We start from the raw sequence: 24,633 nt of genomic DNA on the forward strand, positions 1-24,633 counted from the left end.
CGTACGTACGCCAATGCAAACAATAATTTGCCCGTATGAATTATTATGCGGAAGCAATTACGTAAGGTCCGCCTTAATTGGAGCCAACCGGACCGAGGAGAAAACACAGACGAATCATTTCGGTACACGTTTGCGATTAACAGGCTTGTGCTTTTTTTTTACTATCACCCGCCACGCTCCACGATGTACTTTGAGGCTAACGAGGATTTTTGCTTTTCAGAAAACACCGTTCGCCAGCACGAACGCGAGCGGCGAGCTGGGAAAGTTCTACAGGGAGTGGCAGACTGCGCCGCCGCTCCTCGAATTCACGGAGATTCCGCCCCTGGCCGAGTTGGACGTGACGAAACAGTTGGAGTCGTTCGAATCGAATCTGGACCAGTACGATTCGCTAGTACAGTCGCTTTGTCAGTCGCCGAACAACAACTAGATTTTTTTTCTTTTTGGTTTCCTAATTGGAGATATCTTGGGAAAATTATATTTATTATTTTTGTATATTTCGTTGTGTAAAGAAAAAAAAAATAAGAAATTTTAGACGTTTAGGTGTCAAAATTTGTTATTGTTCGGTGTATAGTTTTGTAGAAAGGTTGTGATCATTATGCATGCCGGTTGAGGTTGGAAGATTTTAATAGTCGAAATTATTCTTAAAGTGATTTAGATTGAATTTTATAAAAACGTTGCATACTCAACCAATGTTTACTGGTCACAATCTGCCGATTTAGTTATATTTTTTATAACACAGATCCTTTTCACCAAAGACTGATAAAGTTAAAAACGACTGTAAACATGTACATAATCTAATTGTAAGGATTGCTTTACAAATTGAAAGCAGTACATAATGATTTTTGAGAGTACATAGGTTTTATTTACGTTAAATATAGATTGCAGTTCTTTTTATGTTTCCTCTGCTTGTTGTGTTGCGCAGCGATTTCTATGCTTATTCTGGAGATGTGCCTAATTAAACGAACCAATACAACCAAGATGTCTTTAGGAGAAACCCATGATTTTTGTCTGCTTGTGTTCGTGAATTAATTATATTTGTTCTAGAATATTGTTACGTGTACCATAATGGTACGGTTTAGTTTAATTAGGTGCTTTCTGGACACCCTTTATTTTTTAATAAATCCTTTAGTATTTGTATTCGTTTTGTGTTAGTGTAGTCAATATTTGGTTTGCTCAATCTTATTTATGTTAGTCGTAATCGTCATTTATTTTTGTATCAAAGTCCTTTATTTATTCAAAATTTTTGAAATTATAACAGGTACAAAATATGTTTTTGACTGTTAAATTATATTATACGTTTAAATACATGCTATTTATCCTAAATGTGTGTTTTATTTTAACCCTCTCAAGTTTGTATAAAAGTTATTTTTATTATCTTACGAATGTTATAAAAACAGTTGAGTTATGTTAATACTGAAACTTAGAATTTTCAGTATTAATATAGGCAACCCAGATTACACTTAATTAAACACGTAAGTAGAAATTTACTAATACTATAAATAATTTGTATCGTTATTAATGAAGGGAAATTGGTATAATTAAAAACAGATAATTAGTTTATTATATATTTATATTTATAAATTATCATAGACTATTTACAATTACTTTTATTGAACAATTTTATTATAATAAGTCCGTATCTAATATTTATTAATTCTATAAATACTGTGCAACGAGAACTGAGAGATAGAGCAGTAGATATGTTACTTTCATGAAGTACTCGATTAAACAAAACAATGATTAACAATCGAAATAGTTGTATTGTTTTATTAATTGATTTCTATAATAATTCTGTTCGTTTCGACCGTTAATAAGTTGAGTTTAATAAATAATAAACTATTTATTAAACGGGTTTGCAATTATTACTGCTGAATATCAGCAAACTGTTGCAATTTTGTTTAATTGAGTACTTGTACACAGTTTTGAAATACAATAAATCACATTGAAATTTGCAATATTAATACATTGTTATCTGAACAGTTCTTTTAAAAATAATTGCGACAACAATTTTAAAACAATTATTTTTAAATGACTTATTTAACATTTATAGAGTTTGCGTGATTATATTTACATACATTTTCATTAGTTAACTGTCATATATTTTTTGTGTTTTGGTCCGTATTTTTAAAAAAGTCAAGAACAAGTAAAAATAATTGTTGTTAAATGTGATATTTTACAAATTTTCTACAGACCCTAAAACAATAATACACGGTTTAAATGCATTACGTTTAGGTAATTTTAGATTGTCCCTACATTACTATTATCGTTTAATATCATATAGCAAAATAATACGAATGAGCAAAATTTTTTACTCTATTTAATTATTCTATTCTTGTGCTGTTAAAAAATATATCATTTTAGCAAACTGCATTTCGTACAGCTTCTGCATTATAATCAGGGATCATAGGACTAGAATTTTATTGCAGAACTCACGAAATCCTGATAAATTTAAATCTGTTTAACAATGATAGAGCCATTATTTTACGTCATAGGTATTTTTTGGAAGCACTTGATAAATATAACGATAATTAATAAAATTCTCCTTTATTTGTTCAAGCAAACTTTTTACATCATAGTGGATAGCACGAAATTAACAACTCTTAATATCAAGTAATATTGATGCCATACTATCAGTTATATAAATATACATTGAAATTACTTGAAAACTTGTGTAATTAAGTACTTGTGAGATTAATTATATTCGTTTATGATATGCAAACATATTTGAAAATTCAAAATGTGTTTTGTTTGGGAACAAATAAAAGAGGATGACAGATTAGTACGTGAGTTGTAAAATAAATTAGTCAATTTAAGTCTTCACATGACATAGTCCATAAATACATACGAATTTTTCTAAATTCATGTGATATGCTTTATTCTATGATACGATATACAATTGTTCTTGTGTAGTTTTAGTTGCACAATACGTTAAATATTTATACAATTACAAAAGAGGATGATAGACGATATCCTGTGAAGTGGTATACGAATTGCGTAATTGTTCTTGAGGAGGAAATAAGCAAAACTACAAAGATGGAACAATTTCTCTTGGATATTGTGAGGGCAGACATGTACAGGATATTTTTAGAAACACATTATGCCTCCGTATGCGTATTTCAGTAATTTTGCCCATGTCCCGTCCAATCTGTACAAAATCCAATCCGGATTACGCCGGACAAATTATCCGTCACTGTCGCCAACATCTCGCCAAGACTAATTACAATTACTACATCGTGCGACAGACGGACAAACAGACAGATCCCGGCTGAAAATAGAGCGGGAGACAGAGTGTAGTATGCTCGCCGTGAACAAATGTTTACCCTAAGAAATAGTATGTACACAAGACGATTGTATGTAGCATTTGGATAATCGATCACTAGAGTTTTCAGTCGGCAGGAGTGTAATCCTTGTTATTGTGCTTGAGGAACAGATAGATCTGTTTGAATGATGGCCTGTCGGTGTCGTCGCGACGCCAGCACTGGCACATCAGGTCGTAGATTTCCGGCGAACACGACGGCGGCTTGTTCAGCAACACCTACGGACAAAAAGGAAAAACACGTGAATGATATATCGTTTTGGTTTTTCAACGGTTGAATTTAATATCGGTGATATTACTGAAACACCGCTCCGGGACAGTTCTTTACGTTCATTCTTTTTACGGGCTTCAAGGTAAGATAAAGTCATTACGTTTGCCCGGAAATGTATGTTTTCTATGTGGATTTTCCGATAGACTTGGAAGCTAGTTGTTTTGTCAGAACATATCAAAACTATACGAGCGTCTTTTGAAGTGTGTGATTTGAATTTCCCAGATTAAATTGGTTTAAAAATGTTTTCAATATGTTTTATTTTTACCAGTAATATTATTTGACTGAAAAAATGTTGCGGTTAACATTCAATTTTTTTTTTAATTTAAATTAGTATTGTTTGATTAATTTTCCAATTTGTGATATTAGTTTTATTGTTGGTTTAAAAGTTCTGTTGTTGCAATTTTGTTTAAGATTTTGCAAGGAAAGTAACGCAACAGTTGCGACCAAAAATATTTGCAATGTTTGCATTAGACGTTCGTAAAAGCTGAAGATGGTTTTCCAAATTCAGATCCGGTAATTTTAATCTTTCTTCTATCGTTAAGGAAGGCCCACGACATTAGATAACGACATGCTAAGGGAAGAAGTGGAAGCTAATCCATGTCTAACAATCGAAGAATTATCAAACACCCATGATCAACAATCTAGGAATAGCACTTAGCACTTTGGAAAAATAAGCAGTGTTTGGGTCCCCTATAATCTATTCCAAGAAAACAAAGCCAACAGATCTATCGCATGCAACGTATTGCTTGCATTTTCTTAGTGGCAAAACCTTTGAAAACTTCGAAGGTGTCCAAAATGCCATCTGAAGATATTTTACTCAAAAACCAACAGATTATTGTCGGTCTGGCATTGAAAATTTGCACACTAGATGGCAAAAGGTTTTTGATAACGAAAGTGATATTATTGATAATTAATAAAGGCTTCTTTAACATTTATTCGTTTGTTGAATTTAATGTAAGAAAGTGAGATTTTCGAATAAAAATTATTTTAACTGACACTTTAAAAAATTGAATAAGCACTCCAGTTGAACTAATTACAATAGAAAACGAGAAACATTTTGTTCCACATTTCCTAATTATCCTGAACGCCTTGAGAGAAACAATATTTATACGCGATACATCAACCGAAATGGAAGTTTTCGTCCGGATTAATCCAGGTAATCTGGCGATCCGTCTTCCGTGCACAATTTTAATAAGAGTGTGCAGAGTCGGAAGTAGCGAACATCAACAAAAGTAACAACAAGAGGGGATTAGTGTAATTGAATTACCTGTAGTTCGCCGCCGTAGTACATGTGCTCCGTATTCTGGATGACTTTCTCGTTGGATAAATTGCTAAATGGCCGCTCGCAGCAGAAACTTAAGATCTCCCACAGGGTCACGGCGAACGCCCACACGGAGCTTGAGCAAGAGTATCGGTCCTGAAACAAAATGGACATATACCTTTTACTATCCCACATATATTATCCTATTAAGTCGTAAAATACAATTTAACGGCGCATTCGTCAAATTTCACCTCTAACCTGGCGCATCCACCATAATTCACAGTTACCACAGTTAATAGGTTTTCAGTAGTGGTGATTGCTTTTGCTATTAAAATGCTTATCCAGTTTAAATCAGTGATTTAAAAACTTTACAACGTCGGATCGATATAAAAACTAGCTTTAAAGTAAATCATCTACCACCGACACAGAAAATACTGCAGGCGGGGTCAGGTTCTTTATAAAAAAAAACTTAACGACATCAGACACTGACTGCCGGTCTCAAAGGGAGCATATCAACGAAGTCGCCTAAAAGACATAGAGAAATATCACGAACTGGATAGATATCATCAATTTTTATTGTTATGTTCTTCGGGGATTTCGTTCTAGTAGACAAAGCTAATAGTTTTTTTGAATCTAATCTGATTTATTTTACAGGTTCCCGCATGAATTTCAAATGGTGGACGTGCTTTGTCATAGGCCGCAGGTTCCGTGCATCGGACTGGGAGATTATTATGAATTTGGATTGGCTACTTATCAAAACAATTTTAAAAGATTTTACGATTACGGACCATACACTATCTCTATCGTCAACTTCCATCTGTGAAACAACTGCAGAAAACCTTGCGTCGTTTGATTTTATTAAAATTGCAGTCAAAATGACTGTCGAGCGACGAAACAGTTTGTTGATCAACCCTTTAAATTCAATGTAAATTAATATCGCAGAGATTGTGCGCACAGAATTAATAGTGGGGGAAGGGCGACGTGAAAGATGGATATTAAATTATAAAAAGAGTACTTACTAAGAGAATGCTCTCCCAGGGGAGCCACCTAATTGGGGCCGGGGGTCGGCCTCCAATTTCCGCATAATCTTTCCTATATTGGGGTTTGCACATCGCCACGTCTGCTATCTTAACCACGTAGCCCCTACCGACCAGGCAGTTCCTGCAAAAATACATTAATTCGTCCGTTAAAATGATTATAAAGTCGGTGTGTTGAAGGCGACAATTTATTTCGTTCACTTCCAAAAATATCCCGTTTTAAATTAGTCGCACCACCTTTATTTTAATTTTAATGAAATCAAAAGGATAAATGAAATTCCAAATTGGTCATTTGGGGGCTTTATATTAAAACAATTTTATGGAAATTTGCTGTAGAATAAAAACATATTAAGTATAGAATATTACAAATTTAATCAGCAATATGCGAAAACACTGTAAACTTTCGTATTGAGGGTAAAACCGATTAAGGCATTTATTTTCCATTCAATATTTAAAGTCTGTCTAAGCCACTACTTACGACCAACTGAATACAAAGCATTAGTTCCGAAACTAATTACAAAGTCTTCCTACTTATTGGTTTATAATTATAATTAATGCACATGTGTATTTACTTTTTTCTACACGATTTTTTCTAATATATACTCAGTGATTAGGAACATACAGATTCGGTAAACATATTTTATTGATTTTTTAGAGTAAAATTTCCGGCCAAATATTATATTGAAAATATTCATCGTCATCAGTTTTTAAAACTAATTATGAGTGTATGGATCTCCACGATGATTTAGATACTCATTTACTGACACTAAACTAATTAAGTAGTTAATTTCGCCTTGAGATATTTCATTCCATGTCACCTATATTTGACCTTGAAGGCCTTCCAAAGGGTGTGAGTGAAGAGCCCAATTTTGAAGTTCTATCTAAACAACACGTCTTGAATCGCTGATTTGTATTGAAGTCATTAAAAACTTTAATTTAACCTTCACAATATGAAGTTGAGCATTATATAATACTAATGAAATACTTGCTTTTGATGGGCCTTAAGGTACCATAGCAAATGAGGTTCCATTCTATATATAATTTCGTTCTATATCTCAAAACTGTTGTGCTCTATACAACTTCAATCTTTGATGACACTTTGATGGCGTGTGAGGTAAAGCACGAACTGAGGATGGTAAGAAGAAAGTGCAAAAGGCTGGTTCCTACTGTAAAGTCTTCCTTCTCCTGTAAACCATTGGTTGGGCCTCGAACATGTTATTATATTTATGACCTTCTCTATATCACACCCCTTAACAATTTCTTCGACTCCAGGTTCATTCCATCTATCGATTCATCTACGTGTTTTATTGTCTGTCACTGAGGATACAATAAATATAAAATCCCCCAACCAATTTAAATTTGATGAATTTAGGTAGACGTTAATTTACCCACAGAAAAAAACCGGTAAAAAAAATTAAATATCCATTTTTAAATAAGCAATATTATTAATGAAAACAAGATCTCCATTAAGCGTTTTTTTCGACGGTGTTCATCCCGAATATGAAAGCAATCCAATTACTTAAACACTAAAAAACATACACGGTTGACAAAAAATAATCAAAGTAACGTTTGATTATTTTTTGCCGGAGAAAACGACAGTCCGCCAGCAACAATCGAGACCGGGCCGAATTAATGTCCCGTGGAGTTGTTTAATCTGCGAGGGGTTGCCGGCGCGTGGAGTTGGGGGATGGGGGGAAGGTAGGCCCGTAACCATAATGGGCGAAATTGAAATACTAAATTACCTGGCCGCCAAATCTTTGTGAACGACGTGTTTAGATTCCAAGTATTTCATCCCGGAGGCTATTTGCGTCGCCATATAAATCAGGTTACCGCAGCTGTAAAAAAGAGAACAACGTTAGTGGCGTGCAAGAAAGGAGCGGACGCGAAAGTGGTCGGGAGCGAGACGGGAACAGGGAAATTAATATTTCAGCCGGGTTTTCGGCCCGTTTGATTGGGGATGGTGAATTGAAATTTTTGTTGTTGTTCGAGGCGAAACAAAAATTTAGTTGAGTTGAAAAAAAAAAAAAAAATAATTTATCGGTCGACTTTTTTACAACGTCATTTCACGTTCAGTTTGATTTTTGCACGGTGAAATAATTTCTGTGTAATGACGCTGAATTTTTATAAACAAAAGAACGAACCCGATATTTCAATTAATAAATGTTACATGAAAACCGTTTTTAAATGTTATAGCTGTGCAAAAAAAAACATTAAAAATCAATAAATGCATCATGTTTGTTCAGCGTTCGTTTTATGTTTAAATATTGTCATTAGATTTATATATTCCAGTGCAATAATGGGTTAAATAAAAATAATCCAATCCAAAACTGCACTTTTATACCATTATTGACTTATAATTTAATATATTCATTTCGGAGTTGCGCATTTCTGTATCTATGCAAATTCCCCGACTAATTCCAAAATAAATTATTCAAGAATTTACATAAATCATAAGGGAAACACAGATAATCGTAGACGCCGCATTTATTAATAAACACAGTTTTCAGCTCCCGTGCAAAAAGGTCGGGGGAAAATTTTAATTCAAAGCTTCGATTACGACACCAGTTCCGCAGGTCTCATTAAGGGAAATATTTACACATTAAGCGTTTCTCCTTTTAAGGCACGTTTAATTAAAATTTTTTGCTGCATTAAATGAATGAAAACGTGGCCTGACCTTATGGGGGAGTCGGCGACGTTGTTGGACCTGCTGGTGCCGTTCCTGCTGACCAGAAACTGCAGGTACTGGTTCAGGTCTCCCATCTCCCCGTACTCTATGACGGTCCAAGGTGGCTGTTCGGCGGTGCACACCCCTATGACCTTGCATATGTTGGCATCTGATAGTCCTGCGAGGAAGCGCACCTCCCGCAGCGATTCCATGGAGCCCACGCCTGAACTCTGCACTTCTTTGGGTCCGGCACGGTCCGGGCAACAAGTACGGACGGCTACGAGGCTGCAGACGCCGGGAATTATGTCGCAGAGACCTTCGGTTTCGAATAAAGTAATCTAAAGAGGAAATAGTTTAAATTAATGACACTAGTTTACAATCAATTCAAATTAAAAACCTGTTAAGGGCTTTAGGATGGATTTATTAAGTTTTCTGTGTCTTTGGGACAGCACAGTAACACAAAGCCATTACAAAGTAAATGAGTGACCTCAGAGAGCAAAGCTAACGTGAAGAATATATCTTTCGTTGTTCCCCCAAAAAAGTTTTGTTACCTTCTTTACATATCAAGTTTGGATTTATGAAAAATGTTGTTAAAGCTTTAAATAAAGAGGGAGATGTATTTAAATACCTTAAACAAATTTAAAGAAAGAATATTTATTGGACTACTAATTCGAACAATATCAAAGGTTGTAAAATTTGATCAATATTCAAGCGATGTTGAATTGGTTACGAGAAAGAAAGAATTGTATGTATTTAGTTTAAACAAAAAAACTACAAAAAACTTGTAGAAGAATTACTTGAGTAAAAATGTCTCCCAAAATTGACTTTTTTCATTCCCATTTATTTTTTTTCTTGCAATTTTAGGTGTGGTTGGTGACGATCAAAGAGAAAGGTTCCATCAGGAGATCCTAATATTTGAGCAACGTTACTAACACAAATGGGATCCAGCAATGTTGGAGGATTACTGTTGGTTCCCTTTGAGAGAAAGTGATTAGGAATACAAGCGAAAAGTTGTCTACAAACTATTTAGCATGAATGTATATTAAGTCTATTGCTGTAATTCAGGAATCTTATTTCTTGTTTTTAATTTTAATCTTCTATTGTATAAAAAATTTTGAAGTAAATTAAAATTTATTTCTTTGTATTTGTTGTAAAGATAAATGAGTTGGCATACCTCTCCAGCGTGGCACGATCCAATTTTTTCCAACGGTCTCAGCGAATATCTGGGTATTGGTACAAGCTCCACTTCTCTGCAGTTGTAGGCATGGCCCATGCTGGGCGCAATGTTCCAACAAATCACCGGTGGCGGGATCTGAAATACAAACGTTTTATTTAATTATTAATTAAAAATGACAAAGGGTTCTGTGTTCCACCCCATCTGATTGAGCAAACACCCCAAATAGTTTCAATTACGCAGACAAATCATCAGCTATTTAACACCGACAACTGAAAACATTTTCCGCATGTTAAAATCACAAAAGAAGCCAGTTATTTTCCAGACATGCCATATTTCTACCACCGCCGCCTCGGTATCTGCAATATTAATTTATAAGCCTTCAACTGCATATTTATTGCCACTCAGAGATTCTAATTTACAGGCGATACAATTCGCCTTGACTCCAGCCAATTTTATGATCGCGAACGTTCAGATAAACAGAAGGCGAAACCGCTGAAAATGTTTTATTTTATATTTCACTGTTTTGTCATAAAAGGTGTTGTGTATATGAAATAAATGTGAATTAATAATTCGAAATTCTAAGTTGTAAAAGGGTACATTAATTTGAAATCAGAAATTTAATAATGTACGGTTGAACGGCAGGTTACAATGAGCTTACGTCTCCGTAGCAAAACAATGTTCTGATATCAACGTCGATGAATGATATTGCTTATATCTGACTTTATTAATAATCAGTCTGCAATATATTGTTAATAGTTATTAAATTTTAATTTATATTCACGTAAAATCGATACCTTGTGCAACATTGCACAGTTAATTAAGGAATATAAATTTTACAAAGCATATTTTGTAATGCTTCACTAAAATCAATAGATGACTTTTGTATACACTATCCTTTTAAATCCATTATTCAGGAAACCGTTAAGGAACAACGATTTCTCTCATTATTGAATCCGTTTTTATCTGAAAGCAGAGCTATAATTTGTAAGCACTTCAAGTTTTATTACAGAGCCCAGCGAGCTTTAAACTGCCAGTTATTAATTATCTAGATTTAATTTGCGTGCCTTATTGAGTCGCATGACCAATAATGTATTACAATTTAAATTAATAAAAATAACGGGGCTGTAATGTATGGAATTAGCTACCTTGTATAATGCATTCGAAATAAGTGAATTTATACAAATGAAATTAAAAAAAAAAACTTTATTAATAATTTATAAGCGATAGCGACATGAAATTTTAACTGAAATGCAAATATAAAATGTCCCAGTTTATGGAAGCGGTGTTAATATTTTATCGCTGCTTTTACTGCTGGGTTTATAAACATACAAATTCTTAACAAATAAAAATTAAAACCGCACAAAAATATACTTTCTAATTCTATTTTTAAATTTTTGAAAATTATCTTAAACCTTTACAAAATAACCTTTATATATTGACTTTTTTGTAACCTAAAAGTATTCTAAGTAATGTCGTTTCTACGGATGTCGATTTTTGTTTGTAATTTGTCTGCTCACTGTGTATCTCGAAGGCATGCTGAAAGCATTTTAAGGTTATTGTGACTTATTCAATTCTAAATAATTCAATATTATATTTTTCTTTTGCTATTTTGGGTGAAATGTCCATCCAAATACCGGAAGAGCAAATCCGGCATTGTACGCTTTTCGAGTTTAACAAGGGAAGTAACACAAGTCTTCCTAAATGCCAAATATGGTCTTTCAATTTCAGATTTGATAATTTTGATACCTGCTAAGAGCAGATGTGGAAGCAAATCGATGCCAAACAATCGAAGAACCCTCAAACACTTTTAACCAACCTTAGTCGTCCATCCAGGAATATTTACAGCAGATTGGAAAAATAAGCAGAGCAAGTGTTTGGGTCCCCTATAATCTGTTCGAAGGGAACAAGAGAACAGTCTGATTGTTTGATCACTGGAGACGAAAAAAGGATCCTACTTAATAATCCAAAACGCCAAAGGCAGTGGGTGTCTCCAAGTGAATCTTCAAAAAGTACTGAGAAGACTAAGTGGGTTTACATCCCAAAAACCACTTATTTTCAAAATTTGAATGATGTCCAAAATACCATAAAAATTTCATGCGAAAATTACTGTGAAATAATTTTCTTGTGAAAGCAAAATTGGAAAAAATTTCGGTTCTCTCGAACAATTTAGTTTCGAAGGAAATTTCCCGTATGAATAGTAAATACTAATGAGCCCTACTTGTGCATTAATTGTTACAATTACGAGTGCTAGCCTTAAAGAAATATATATATATATATATATATATATATATATATACATACATACATACAGTATATATATAAATATAACGTTACGAAAAACGTAAAAATTTACTAAAAAACTACTAAAATCTCAAAAATTCATTAAAAACGTGAGAAATTACTAAAAACGTAAAGTGACCATTAGGTTGGAATTATCCATACGATCAAATTCCATACAATTAAAATCCATACGGTCATTTTCCATACGATGAAAATCCATAGGATCAAAATCCATATGATCATTTTCCATACGATCATTTTCCATTCGATCAAAATCCAATCGATTATTTCCCATACGATCATTTTCCATATGATCAAAATCCATATGATCATTTTCCATAAAATCAAATTTCATACGATGATTTTCCACACCATCAAAATCCATACGATCAATTTCCATACAATTAAAATCTATAGGATAAAATCCTTACGATTAAATTCATACTGATTAAATTACATAGTTTCACTTTTATAACTTTATGGATTTTTTTACTAATACTGATTTCCTGTAAAATCATTAAAAAAGTAAAAATAAATAATTCTAATTCTTCCTAGATTCCCAAAAAATTACTAAAAACGTAAGAAATAACTAAAAGACATAATCATTTTATTAAAAGAACAATTCTGTTTAATTTAAATTAATTTTATGATTAACCAGCTGTACCCGCGACTTCGTCCGGGAGGCGCCCGACGTGACGGCCCAGTGGTGGCATGCGCGTGAGCTGCGCGTGGTACTGGACAGTACTTGGACATGTACTTGGACATTACAACATTACTTTATTTTTCTTAAATAAAAGTAGCCTTATTACATCAGCTACCTACCAATAAAAGTCTCGTCAAAATCGGTCCAGCCATTTCAGAAATTAGCCGGAACAAACACACAGACAGAGAGATAAAAATTGTAAAAAATGTTATTTTGGTGTATGTACCGTATTTATATTCATATGCATGTAGTAAAAAACGGTTATTTCAATATTACAAACAGACACTTCAATTTTATTTATATGTATAGATTAAAAATATAGACTTATTAAAAATTTATTCGTTGGAATTTAATGTAAGAAAGCGACATTACTTTCCGTAGTTTTATTATTGCATTTACCAAATTTATATTCATATTCAAGATTTAAAACATAGTATATTGTATAATTTAAATATGGAAAATTAATCACGGCTAGTCACTTTATTTACAGTCTCAAAATTTCGGGTTCGATGGGTTCGTAAGTAATAAATATTAAGGAATTTGTCACTGTGAACTCGAAGTCCCGTAGTCGTCGAGGAGGGTCGTTGATTTATGTCCTCCACGGAAAATATACCGAGAAAAAAAACGCGGAATTCATATTTCCTCTTTAACATCAACATTTTAAATCAGCAATCGCAAAATACTCGTCGGGACTAATGAAAATTTGATGGTTCGAAAAAATGTAATTATTCCGAATAAGAAACAAGTGCTTCTATTTAGCCACCGTCGAAATTACAATTCCGCCAGGGCAATAAATCTCCGGATAAATTAATGTTTGCAAATTCTGCCGTCGGTTGCCGTAACGATATTCCGAAACGCCACACTTTAATTATACTTATGACGGAATTCTGTCGGATTCGCGTACGAAAATAATGATTTAAGGTATTCGCGTTATCAGACGTATAAATAAAGCGCCAAAAATTAATACTAATTAGCGGTTAGCCGTTAGGCGATGTTGTTTGCATCGTGGTGTGTAAATTGCATTCGATTGCCGTTATTTACTTGCGCTGCTGCCAAAGACACACACATTATTATTTGCTCATCTCGACCGCGTTTTAAACGGCATCTTGCAGACAGAACGCTTTTGCAGGTCGCACAATAGGTTTAGTGACATTTTAATCTTAAAATTTTAATACGAATTATTGTTGGCACAGCGTAAATGTGCGGCATATTATTTCTAAGGATTTGTTTAATGCAGTTGAAAGCTGCATTTCGCATTTTATTTTAGTTTAGGTTAATTATGAAGAGATATATTTAATAGTTAAGCAATTAATTTAGGTACATAAAGTGTATGTTGTTTATTTCTATAAAAGCAAATTATATATATAGCAAATATTTGATTAATAATCTCCTTCATTACAAAATACATTTTAACTGGGTAAGTATCATATTTTTAAATTAATCATTAAATTAAAATATATTTCAATGAAATATGTTACTTTAACGATATTTAAAAATGTTTGTTTATTTTAAATGTATTCGTAGTGAAATTATTAATTTCAAAACTGGTATAATATTGACAAGTAAAATATTAATCAACTTATTCTGTTCAATCTACAAAATTATATTTTGTAATAATTATATTAAAAAAAGTTGTTATTTACATAAAAACATATTTTTCATTAAATATTTAATTAATAATATTTTTCATTACAAAATACATTGGAACTAGGTAAGTATCATATTTTAATATGAATATCAAATATAAAACTATATTTAAAAATATTTGAATATTGTAAATGTATCCATAGTGAAATTATTAATCCCAATTTTGGTATAATATTGATCAGTAATATTAAGTAAATATTATAATAATCAATTTATACTGTTAAATCTACTTGTACAAAGTTTTAAGAAAATTATGTTTTGTAATAATTATATTAGAAAAAATTAAAAAGTTGTTAATTTACATAAAAACATAAATATATTGTTTATTAAATATTTAATAATAACCTTCTTCATTACAACATACATTTTAACTAGATAAGTATCATATTTTAATATCAATCAATAAATAATATAATAATAAATATATTTTAATGAAACATGTTTATTTTAACGAAACCATATTTAAAAATATTTGAATATTATAAATGTATGTGTGATTATTAATCTCAATTATGCTAAAATATTGACTAGTAAAGTATTAACCAATATATAATGTTCAGTGTACTTGTAGAAAAGTTCATGAAAAGTCTGTTAAATTATATAAAGAATCTAAATATTTAAAGTTATTCTATAAAATAGAATATTCGTAATGTAAAATGTTTATTTTAAAGAGCTAAATTTGGAAGCATTGAATATCCAAATAACTATTCAAAATTATTATACTTTTAAAATCTATCTGAAATTTTCAAAAAAAAAGAAAAAAATTAAATTTGGATTCCCTGTATCTGGTTTATAATCATTATTGAAAATAAAAATAAAAATTAATTATTTATCATATTAGTTCATTAGTTTTAAAGAGAGTAAATGAAAACCATTATAGAATCACTCCAAAATGGATTTAATGTGTCAATATTTTATGCAAAATGAGAACAGGTTTCCATTAATTTTTAATATTACATCGATCATAATTTAAAATATTCGATTTCTATATGAATAATGATTATTACAGAATTTATTTACAATTTCAATGATAAAATAATATTAATTTAATGTAATGTAATATTAAATAATCAAATTATTAAAATTTCCATTGAAAATTAATATAGAAAAGTGATTCATTATTTATTTATCATTCATTTCAAATTGTTAAATCATTACAATTTAATAAGTTAATTATAACAATTATAAAATTAAAAAAATAATAAGTAAATTAAATACTTTAATGATTTTTATTTACAAAAATTATCTTTTGTGGATTTATTACACATTTTATTCAGTTCTGGAACATGGCAATTTGAGACAACATCAAGTAGCTTAAATGTATAATCCATTAACATACAATAAAAATAATGATTATTTTGTATATTTATAAAAGTGATCTTAAAAGAATAAACAGTCCTAAATACTAAATAAATTGTTAGAGAAGCTTTAAACAGATTATAATAACTCAAAAAAGAAGATTTACTATATTTCTTTTAACACTAATAATAATTTTAATCATTAAGCAAATTGTTATAAAAGCTTTAGGCAGATTATCAAAACTTAATGAGATATTTCAATTAGGAATAATAATTATTATGTATATTGATAAAAGCTGTCCTAGAAGTTTAGCAGTTGTTCACTTTAAATTATTAAATCATTACAATTTAATTAACCATTCACAACGCTTAAAACATCTACTTGTAGAAAAGTTCATGAAAAGTATGTTAAACTACATAAAGAATCTAAATATTTAAAGTTATTCTATAAAATAGAATACTCATAATGTAAAATATTTATTTCAATGGGTTAAATTTGGAAGCATTGAATATCCAAATAACTATTCCAAATTATTATTATTTTATAATCTACTTGAAAATTTCAAAAATCAAAAAAAGAAAAAAATTACATTTGGATTCCCTGTATCTGGTTTATTATCAATGTTTGGCGTGGTTAAAAAGAAGTTAAACATGTTAAGAATAACTTGTAATTTTATTAAGAGGAAGCCCTATATAAAAATAAAAATTATTTATCATATTAGTTCATTAGTTTTGAATTGAATTACTCCAAAATGGATTTAATGTGTCACTCACCCTGTGTTTCTCTCTGGGCGCAGTGTGATACCGCTTCCTGTTGGGCGGATCGGTGGCCACACTCGGGAAATAGTTGCCCAGATTGATCATCTTCGACTTGGGATTGATGGTTGCGGGCGTGCTCTGCAGGCTGCGGTAATGCAACGGCGACGGGCTCTGGCCGCCGCCGCCACCACCGATGGGACTCTGGTGCAGCGTAGGGGAATCGGGGAGCGGCGGCACGTCCGGCGGCGTCTCTTGATCATCCAATGCGGACGAACACCTAAATTTAATTTTCAACGGCTTTACTCACTGTTACTTCAATACTAAGTCTTTTGTGTTTTGTTTTTAAATAATTAACTTCGGTTGTTGATGACAGAGACACGTCATTTGTCATAAATTCTTAACGAAGTTGTGTTAAAAATTTCATCATGTCTGATTGCAGTGTGTGCCGGGACTTTATCGCCAACGCGAGTGATGGAATTAAATGCGATAAATGCGGAAAAGGCATCCACGTTACGTGCGCCAAACTGTCCAGGAACGAGATTGTTTGTTTGAGGCAAACCGAGAGGAAGGTCCAATTCCATTGCGACGGATGCAGGACTGGTGATTTGGAAGAGGCCAGACTGTTGGGTCTTATCAACACTTTGGAAGATGAAATCAGACACATAAAACGAAAGGTACTGTACGGGTTTTGCTTTTGGGAATATTTTTAGCATTTCTTGTTGCAGCACACATGCGGTCCTAAGAAAATTAGAACTGAGAAATGTTGCAGGCACCGCCATCAAACTTGTTCCAGCGTAGAACTTGCGGCAGGCGATAAATGTGAAGACAAATCTAGTAAGAAAAAATAAATTGCCCATAAAAGTGTAAACGAAAAATTGCGTTTAAATAAATTACAGTGGTAAATTAATTGCGGATTTTCAACTGAAAGTGTTTTTGGCTGGCGTCGCAACGAGCCGTTTGATCATCGGTCCGCGATGAGCAGCTAATGGGATATAAAATGGATATTACAACGTCATTTTTCACTCGATTCTAATCTCGTGTGTGTCAGATGTTTTATTAAGTTCGTACGGTCAAACTGGCCCGCTTCTGTTTCGGATATGATTGATTCGAGTTCAGAGAAATGCGAGGGAGTTATTGTAACACAGGGGGAGTCCGGTGTCTAATGACCGCGTCTAGAGTTAATTATATAATTAGATTTGCTTGGAAATTGCTTCAGACAGTTTTACACAATCTTTTCTCGGGGCTCGTTTGCTAATTGAATATACTGAATTGAAGCGGATCAAACGCAGTTTAGCAACCAGGAGGCATTTAGTCCCGCATCAAACCGTAAGCTTACGGACAGATGACCGAGTGTGAGTACTTACCTGAGAGTGGCGTAATTCGGTGTATAATAATTGGCCACGAGGGGTGATCGATACTGTTCGAAAGACGGCGGATCCGTGGCCGCGGGCGGCTCCTGTTGACTGACCGGCGTTATCGGGTGACTGATGTTCGCATTGTTACCGTTGTTGTTCGACGAGAAGTTCATTAGCAGATCCTGGGGAACATAAGGAGTCACTTGGGGGAATTTGGAATAGCGAGTTGCAGTATTGCGATTTGCAATTTGATACTGTGAATTGCAGATGGTTTGTTTAAAGGGTGACCATTAATTGGGCTAATAGGACTTTGCTGTGTTGTGGGATTACTGTTAATATTACTGATTGATACAATCCCAATATTACAGCAAGCTTATGATAGACAATTAAATTTTTATTTTACGTCAATTGAGAATGATGATACCTTTGTAAACACAAATTATTATCTCTAACAAACAAAAAAAATATGTTGATTAACTAAATATTTCAATAAATAGCTTTCAATATTTTACACAAAATGAGAACATGTGTTTCCATTAATTTTTAATATTACATCATAATTAAATATTTTAAATATTAAAATATTCGATTTCTATATGAATAATGGTTATTACAGAAATTATTTACAATTTCAATGATACAATAATAGTAATTTAATGTAATGTTATATTAAATAATCAAATTATTAAAATTCCCATTGAAAATTAATATAGAAAAGTGCATTATTCATTATTTATTTATCATTCATTTCAAATTGTTAAATCATTATAATTTAATAAGTTAATTATAACCATTCTAAAATTAAGTAAATTAATCATTTTAATGATTTTTATTACCATTGATGATGAACTTAATTGTTAATTGTATTCTAATACGAATTTTTCATATTACTATCTTAACATTTAATTTCTTGTAAAATTTTTATTTCCAAAAATTATCTTTTGTACACATTTTATTCAGTTCTGGAACATGGCAATTTGAGGCAACATCAAGAAGTTTAAATCTATAATCCATTAATATACAATAAAAATAATGATTATTTTGTATATTTATAAAAGTGATCTTAAAAGAATAAACAGTCCTAAATACTAAATAAATTGTTGGAGAAGCTTTAAGCAGATTATAGAAACACAAAAAAGAAGATTTACTATATTTTTTAACACTATTAGTATTAATAATTTGGGATATTTAGAAAAATTTCTCTAGAAGAATAAATAATTTTGATCATTAAGCAAATTGTTATAAAAGCTTTAGGCAGATTATCAAAGCTTAATGAGATAAAATTCAATATATTATTAGAAATAATAATTATTATGTATATTGATAAAAGTTGTCCTAGTTTTGCAGTTGTTCACTTTAAATTATTAAATCATTACAATTTAATAAGTTAATCATAACCATTTTAAAATTTTTTAAAAAATTAATAAATAAATTGAATATTTTAATGATATTTATTACTATTGATGATAAATTTAATTGTAATCTAATACGAATTTTTCATATTACTTGGGAATTTTATTTTAACGTATCTTTTAACTTACACTTACACTGTTCGTCTTTTAAAGTGGATGAATCCACTTCATTTCAATATATTTTATTTTAGCCAGTAATATAATATTTGAATATTTGTAGCTGTAGACGATAAATATTTTAACATTCAATTTCTTGTAAAATTTCCAAAAATTATCTTTTAACATCAAATAGCCTAAATGTATAATCCATTAAAAAAAATAATCAGTGATCTTAAAAAGATAAACAGTCCTAAATACTAATTAGATTGTTAGAAAACTTTAAACTAATTTTAAAAACTCAAATAAGAAAATTTACTATATTTCTTTTAATATTATTAGCATTAATAATTCGGGATATTTATAAAAAATGCTCTAGAAGAATAAATAATTATTATAATAGCTTTAGGTAGATTATCAAAGCTAATGAGATATTTCAATATAATTCTAATATTATTAGAAATAATAATTATTATGTATATTGATAAAAACTATCCTAGAGGTTTTTATAATAGATTTACACAAATTATCAAAATTCATTATAAAAATGTATTATACTTCTTTTAGCATTATTAACATAATAAAATGTTCGAGTAGAAAAAAAACGTTGTTCACATAACATTGCTATAAAAGCTTTAAACAGATTATCAAAGCATAATGAGATATTTCAATAAATTTATAATATTATTGGGAATAATAAATATTATGTAACATATATTGAAAAAATCTATTATAAAAGAGTAAATAATTTTACAGAAATTATCAAGACTCATTGTCAAAATTTACTATATTTTTTAACACTGTTACTAATAACTTAATATTAATACTGGATATTTATAAAAATTGTCCGAGTAAAAATAAGAACGTTGTTCATCATTTTTTAAAGCCCAGTGAAAATTTACTACATTTCAAATATAAGAATAATTTTTTGTATATTTATAAAAGTTATAAATAAATGAACAACTCTGAATATCTAACATGAAACAAATTATTGAAAAATCTTTATAATCAATGTGAAAATTTACTATATTAACAATCATATTTTAGGTTAGTGTCACAAATTAGAAATACGTTTCCGACAGTGTGTAAAAGTTTTGTTGTTAATAAAATTTTGTTGATTATACAGGAGATTACTTTCTTATTTTGAAAATATATTTATTGTAATTAATGAAACAGGTATCCTGTGCGTAGTATGTATTGTTTTAAAATTATTATAAGTTGTATCGATTTATAAATTTATTAGGTACTTAAATTGTAATGATCGATTTTGACTGTCAATATTTTTGAAAAAATCCTATATAAATTGTGAAATTTTTATATTAAATTATACAATTTACAATAATAATACATACATATTACTTAACAAATGGATTCTACATAAATTAAGTGGCGAAAATAAAATTAACAATAGTTTTCTCGTTGCTCGCAGCGCAAATGAGCTTTTTATTAGTCGATGGTAAATTTGGTGGAATAGTAAAAACCTTGAGGCAATGACGATTTGTTGATGGTTAGCAGTATTCATAAAATTTTACAAATTTATTGTTTTGAAAAACTTTAAAAGATGAGCTTCATTTCTAATCATGTCGCATTAGACACTCAAAGACAGCTTCAAAATGTTAAATAAAAATTTTACTCTCATCACCCTATTTTTTCATATGACTCTTAGATATAGATATTATTGTTAATTTTTTTAAATAATAAATGGTTTATTTTGGAGGTACGTCAAAATTGAGGTTGATCTTTTTTTCAGTTCCCTCTTGTGGAATGATTTTGTTCGTAAAACTTTGATAAAAAATTAATTTTTGAATTATTTTGCTGAATAAAAGTTCCTAAAAAGAAAGTCTTTAAATTTAACATGTATTTTAGAATTACAGTAAACTAACCACAAAAAAAACATTTTACATAAGCAAAAATATCCATCATCCACACCAGTACACAAAAAGTCAGCTAATGAAAACATAAATAGTTAAAGCTTGTAATAAATTCTGAGTGCGGCGAATACATTTTTATTGGCCGCAGTGAAAATCTCGCGTGCATTTTTCATAAACTATTCATTGGAGAATGTGACCCCGTTTTTACCCCGGCACCGGCACCGACTATCAGTCCAACATAATATTGGTCTTTAATAGCTTCGCCACTTCAACGGCCGCAATGTGTCGGAAAATGTTTGTTTTACTACGTTCTAAGGTCAGATAAGAAATGTTACACGACTTTGTTTTGTTACTCGGGTCGGTATTTTGTGTCAGAGAAAAATACCTTTGCGTATTTCTAAGTTATATCCCCATTGATATATTACCGTTTCTAAATTGGAAATAAGTGCACGACGGTATTGGCTGAATTATATTTTATGGGATACACTCGTAAAACTGTATACGACAGGTTTAATAACTGTTTTAAACTTGTGTTCATACAAAAGTTTCAACTTAATAATACATATTTGTTTTGATGAATGTTTAAAAAAAAATACAAGAATCATATTTAGTCTTAGCTAATTATGTCTCAAGAGCGTGAATCGCACTCATTATCCGTACCTTCATGTTAATGGTGACTCCGAAGGGATTCCTGAGGAGAGTGGGCGACCCTTGCAATTTGTGCCGTTTATTTACAATTAGCACGATGACGAACACAATCAGCAGCAGGAGTGTGATGGCTGTTAAAACGCCAATTATTATTTCAACATAAGTGTCTCCGTCTTTCCGAGCAGCGACTGGAACAGAAACGTAAAGCTCACTCAGCGTTTCCATTAACCGAGCTTAAATAACAACGACGAGTGCCGGAAACGATTTTTATTATTTAGTGCGGTCCGAACGCGATTCGATATTATTAATAATTTCAATTTTCAAATAATACGTTACTTGTTTCGAATGTTTCGGCCGTTTTGTCCCCGGTCGAAGTGATGATTAGTTCGTCGTCCGTTTCGTCCGGCGTCACTTCCTCGCTGGCGTTGTACGAAATGGGGGCTGAAATGTAATAAGGAAAAACATGATTATAGTTGCAAATCCATTGTTTTTGATGTCGTGTTTGCGTTGTTAATTAAGGAACGATAATAATCCTGTCTGTTGTTCGTCGTCTGTTGTAGAGTTCACGCGGGGTGAACTATCAACAAGTTATGGGGTGTATTAAATATTTACGAGAGCACTGTCTGGACTAAATGATGGAGAGGTTTTGATACATGTTATTAAATTGTTGTCCATTATTGTACTATTTAGCACATCAAAATCTACAATTGTGTTAGATAAACATTCTTTATAAAAAAGTTAATCATATATTTAGAAGTTTTAAAGAGTTATAAATAATCATCACAATTAATGGGATGTTAAAATAAATCAGTCAAGTGATGTTTTTAATAAATATTTACTTGAATTATTTAGTATACATTTCGACAATTTATAGATCAAAACATGTATGTATTTTTATTATTTATAGTACATGTTTTTAAAATTTAAATATTTATAATTAAATAAGAAAAATATATTAAATAAATTAATAACACAGATATTTTCCGTTAATATTTTTTATATTTTTTATTAAAAACTTTGCTTAAAATGTGGAAACAAATATTTTTTAAATTATTAAGAAACAAATAATAAATTGTTAATTATTGGTTTAATTAAAAATTAATAATTCAATAAATGTTTAATAAACTTTGAGTTGATTTTATTAGTATATTTTTAATGAATGAATTTGGTGACTTCCACATTATATTTATTATATTATCTTCATATTATGATACTCTTAAGTTTTACAAAGATGCAAAAAATGCATTAAACTGGCATGTTAAAATACAATAATCAATTAATGTTTTTCATAAATATTTACTTTAATTTATTAGTATAAATTTTGCCAAAACATAAAAGGAACTAGTTTTTAATTAATTTTCCTAAAATGAGAAAACAAAATTCAATTTGTTTATTACTCGTTTATTTAAAAATAAACAGTGCAATAACTTTTTAGTAAACAAATACATGTTATTATATTACTATTATGCGTCATAATTCGTTAATTATCCATATAAATACAAAAATATTTAAATTTGAAAATTTGTCTTACAAATAAAACATAAAATTATTAATCATAAATCAAAGTAATCAAAATACGTAAAAATGTATATTAATTTTTCATTAATATTAAATGTTTTACTATAAAAATTATTTTTACTGATTTATTTGTAGAAACACATAATTTTAGTAGTTAACATTTTGCTATAAATATGTATATTAGGGTGAGCCAAAAAATCAACTTCTTCGAATATCTTTTAAATGGTTAGAATAATAGATTAACTACAAGAGATCTTTTTTGAAGAGTATTTAATTTCCTACAAAGATATATATTGGGCATTTCATAATATTTATTTATCTATGAGTTATACATTTTAGAAGTAAAGAAGAAATTTTTGTTAAATTCTTCAAATATTGACCTCCGATATCTTCCAAAGGGTTATCAAAAAATTGTAAGATAGTTTTTTTTTTTGTAGAGTATTCAATTTCTTACAAGAAATGTAATTAGAAATTTTCTATACGATCGAGTAATAACTGTAGAAAAAATGGAATACTGAGAAGAGAAGGGCTTTCCTATTAAAATTAAGAGCCCCCCTTTGAAGAGCACATTTTAAAGGTATCTAGGAACCAATTTTTCAGTGTCGTAAGAAAAAAATAGTCGATTTTTTGGCCCAAAAGGTGATCGATCAAAAACGTGGAAACAAATTTTGTTTAATTATTTTTTCTACAATATAAAATAAAATTTGTTAATTGCTGGTTTATTTAAAAATAAATAGTACGAGTTTTTGGTAAATAATCAAAATTTTGAATGATTTGATTTATTTGTTTTAAGTAATCATTTTGATATGTGACGATATCTTCATCTTTAGTAATTGTCATCCATTTTTGAAATGTTTTTCAAAACTTAGTATACATATATTTTTCACAACGGGACATCAAATATTTAAATTTTGTATGATATATGATCGAAATTCGTAAAAAAATATACTAGCTTTTAAATAATATTTATTATAACTTTTTATTATAAAATTTTGTGGATTTGTGGTCCTAAAATGTTAAAATTTTGTTTAATTTTTTATCTATAATAAAAAATTTAAAAGAAATATGTTCATATAAAAATAAATAAAGCGATAAATTTGTTTTAAATAAATATTTTATTACTTCATTGTTTAAATTTTGGTACCTGTTATTATATTATTATGTTTTGTTATACTTCTACGTATTTTGATAAATATTTATATTTTTTAGCATACTTAAAACAACAAAATTCAATTACTGGAATTTTTACAAATAAATGACCCAATAAGTTTTCAGTAAACAAAATTATATATTGTGCATCGATTTTATTAGTTTATTGT

General features: G+C 30.3%; 3 protein-coding genes across 4 annotated transcripts in view; 2 read left to right on the forward strand and 1 right to left on the reverse strand.

Moving 5' to 3' along the window:
• Positions 1-1,323, forward strand: part of LOC109599262 (autophagy-related protein 13 homolog) — a 35,490-nt gene extending 34,167 nt beyond the window's left edge. For both annotated transcript variants that reach the window (XM_049963674.1, XM_020015222.2), the window contains exon 4: positions 221-1,323. In XM_049963674.1, coding sequence (XP_049819631.1) covers positions 221-427 — 207 coding nt within the window. In that variant the 3' untranslated portion in view covers positions 428-1,323. The remainder of the gene's footprint in view (positions 1-220) is intronic.
• A 228-nt stretch (positions 1,324-1,551) lies between these two features.
• LOC109599255 (discoidin domain-containing receptor 2) overlaps positions 1,552-24,633 on the reverse strand; it is a 120,269-nt gene continuing 97,187 nt past the window's right edge. Inside the window, exons 8-17 of the mRNA XM_020015210.2 lie at positions 22,133-22,237; positions 21,809-21,984; positions 17,779-17,951; positions 16,430-16,691; positions 9,725-9,862; positions 8,560-8,888; positions 7,628-7,720; positions 5,868-6,009; positions 4,855-5,004; positions 1,552-3,535 (exon numbers count right to left, since the gene is read on the reverse strand). Coding sequence (XP_019870769.2) covers positions 3,386-3,535; positions 4,855-5,004; positions 5,868-6,009; positions 7,628-7,720; positions 8,560-8,888; positions 9,725-9,862; positions 16,430-16,691; positions 17,779-17,951; positions 21,809-21,984; positions 22,133-22,237 — 1,718 coding nt within the window. The 3' untranslated portion in view covers positions 1,552-3,385. The remainder of the gene's footprint in view (positions 3,536-4,854; positions 5,005-5,867; positions 6,010-7,627; positions 7,721-8,559; positions 8,889-9,724; positions 9,863-16,429; positions 16,692-17,778; positions 17,952-21,808; positions 21,985-22,132; positions 22,238-24,633) is intronic.
• Positions 16,788-17,321, forward strand: LOC109599254 (uncharacterized). Its single transcript, XM_020015209.2, has 2 exons — positions 16,788-17,088; positions 17,140-17,321. Exons 1-2 carry the CDS (start codon positions 16,840-16,842, stop codon positions 17,260-17,262), a joined length of 372 nt encoding a protein of 123 aa, XP_019870768.1. The 5' UTR covers positions 16,788-16,839; the 3' UTR covers positions 17,263-17,321.

The sequence above is a fragment of the Aethina tumida genome, chromosome 2 (genome assembly GCF_024364675.1).
Source record: "Aethina tumida isolate Nest 87 chromosome 2, icAetTumi1.1, whole genome shotgun sequence".
NCBI lineage: Eukaryota > Metazoa > Arthropoda > Insecta > Coleoptera > Nitidulidae > Aethina > Aethina tumida.

What these genes read in the sequence shown, in the direction of transcription:
- LOC109599254 (XM_020015209.2), top strand. Translation starts at nt 16,840, where the DNA reads ATGTCTGATTGCAGTGTGTGCCGGGACTTTATCGCCAACGCGAGTGAT. An exon ending in TCAGACACATAAAACGAAAG is followed by an intron (nt 17,089 to 17,139) that starts GTACTGTACGGG and finishes TTCTTGTTGCAG; the next exon opens with CACACATGCGGTCCTAAGAA.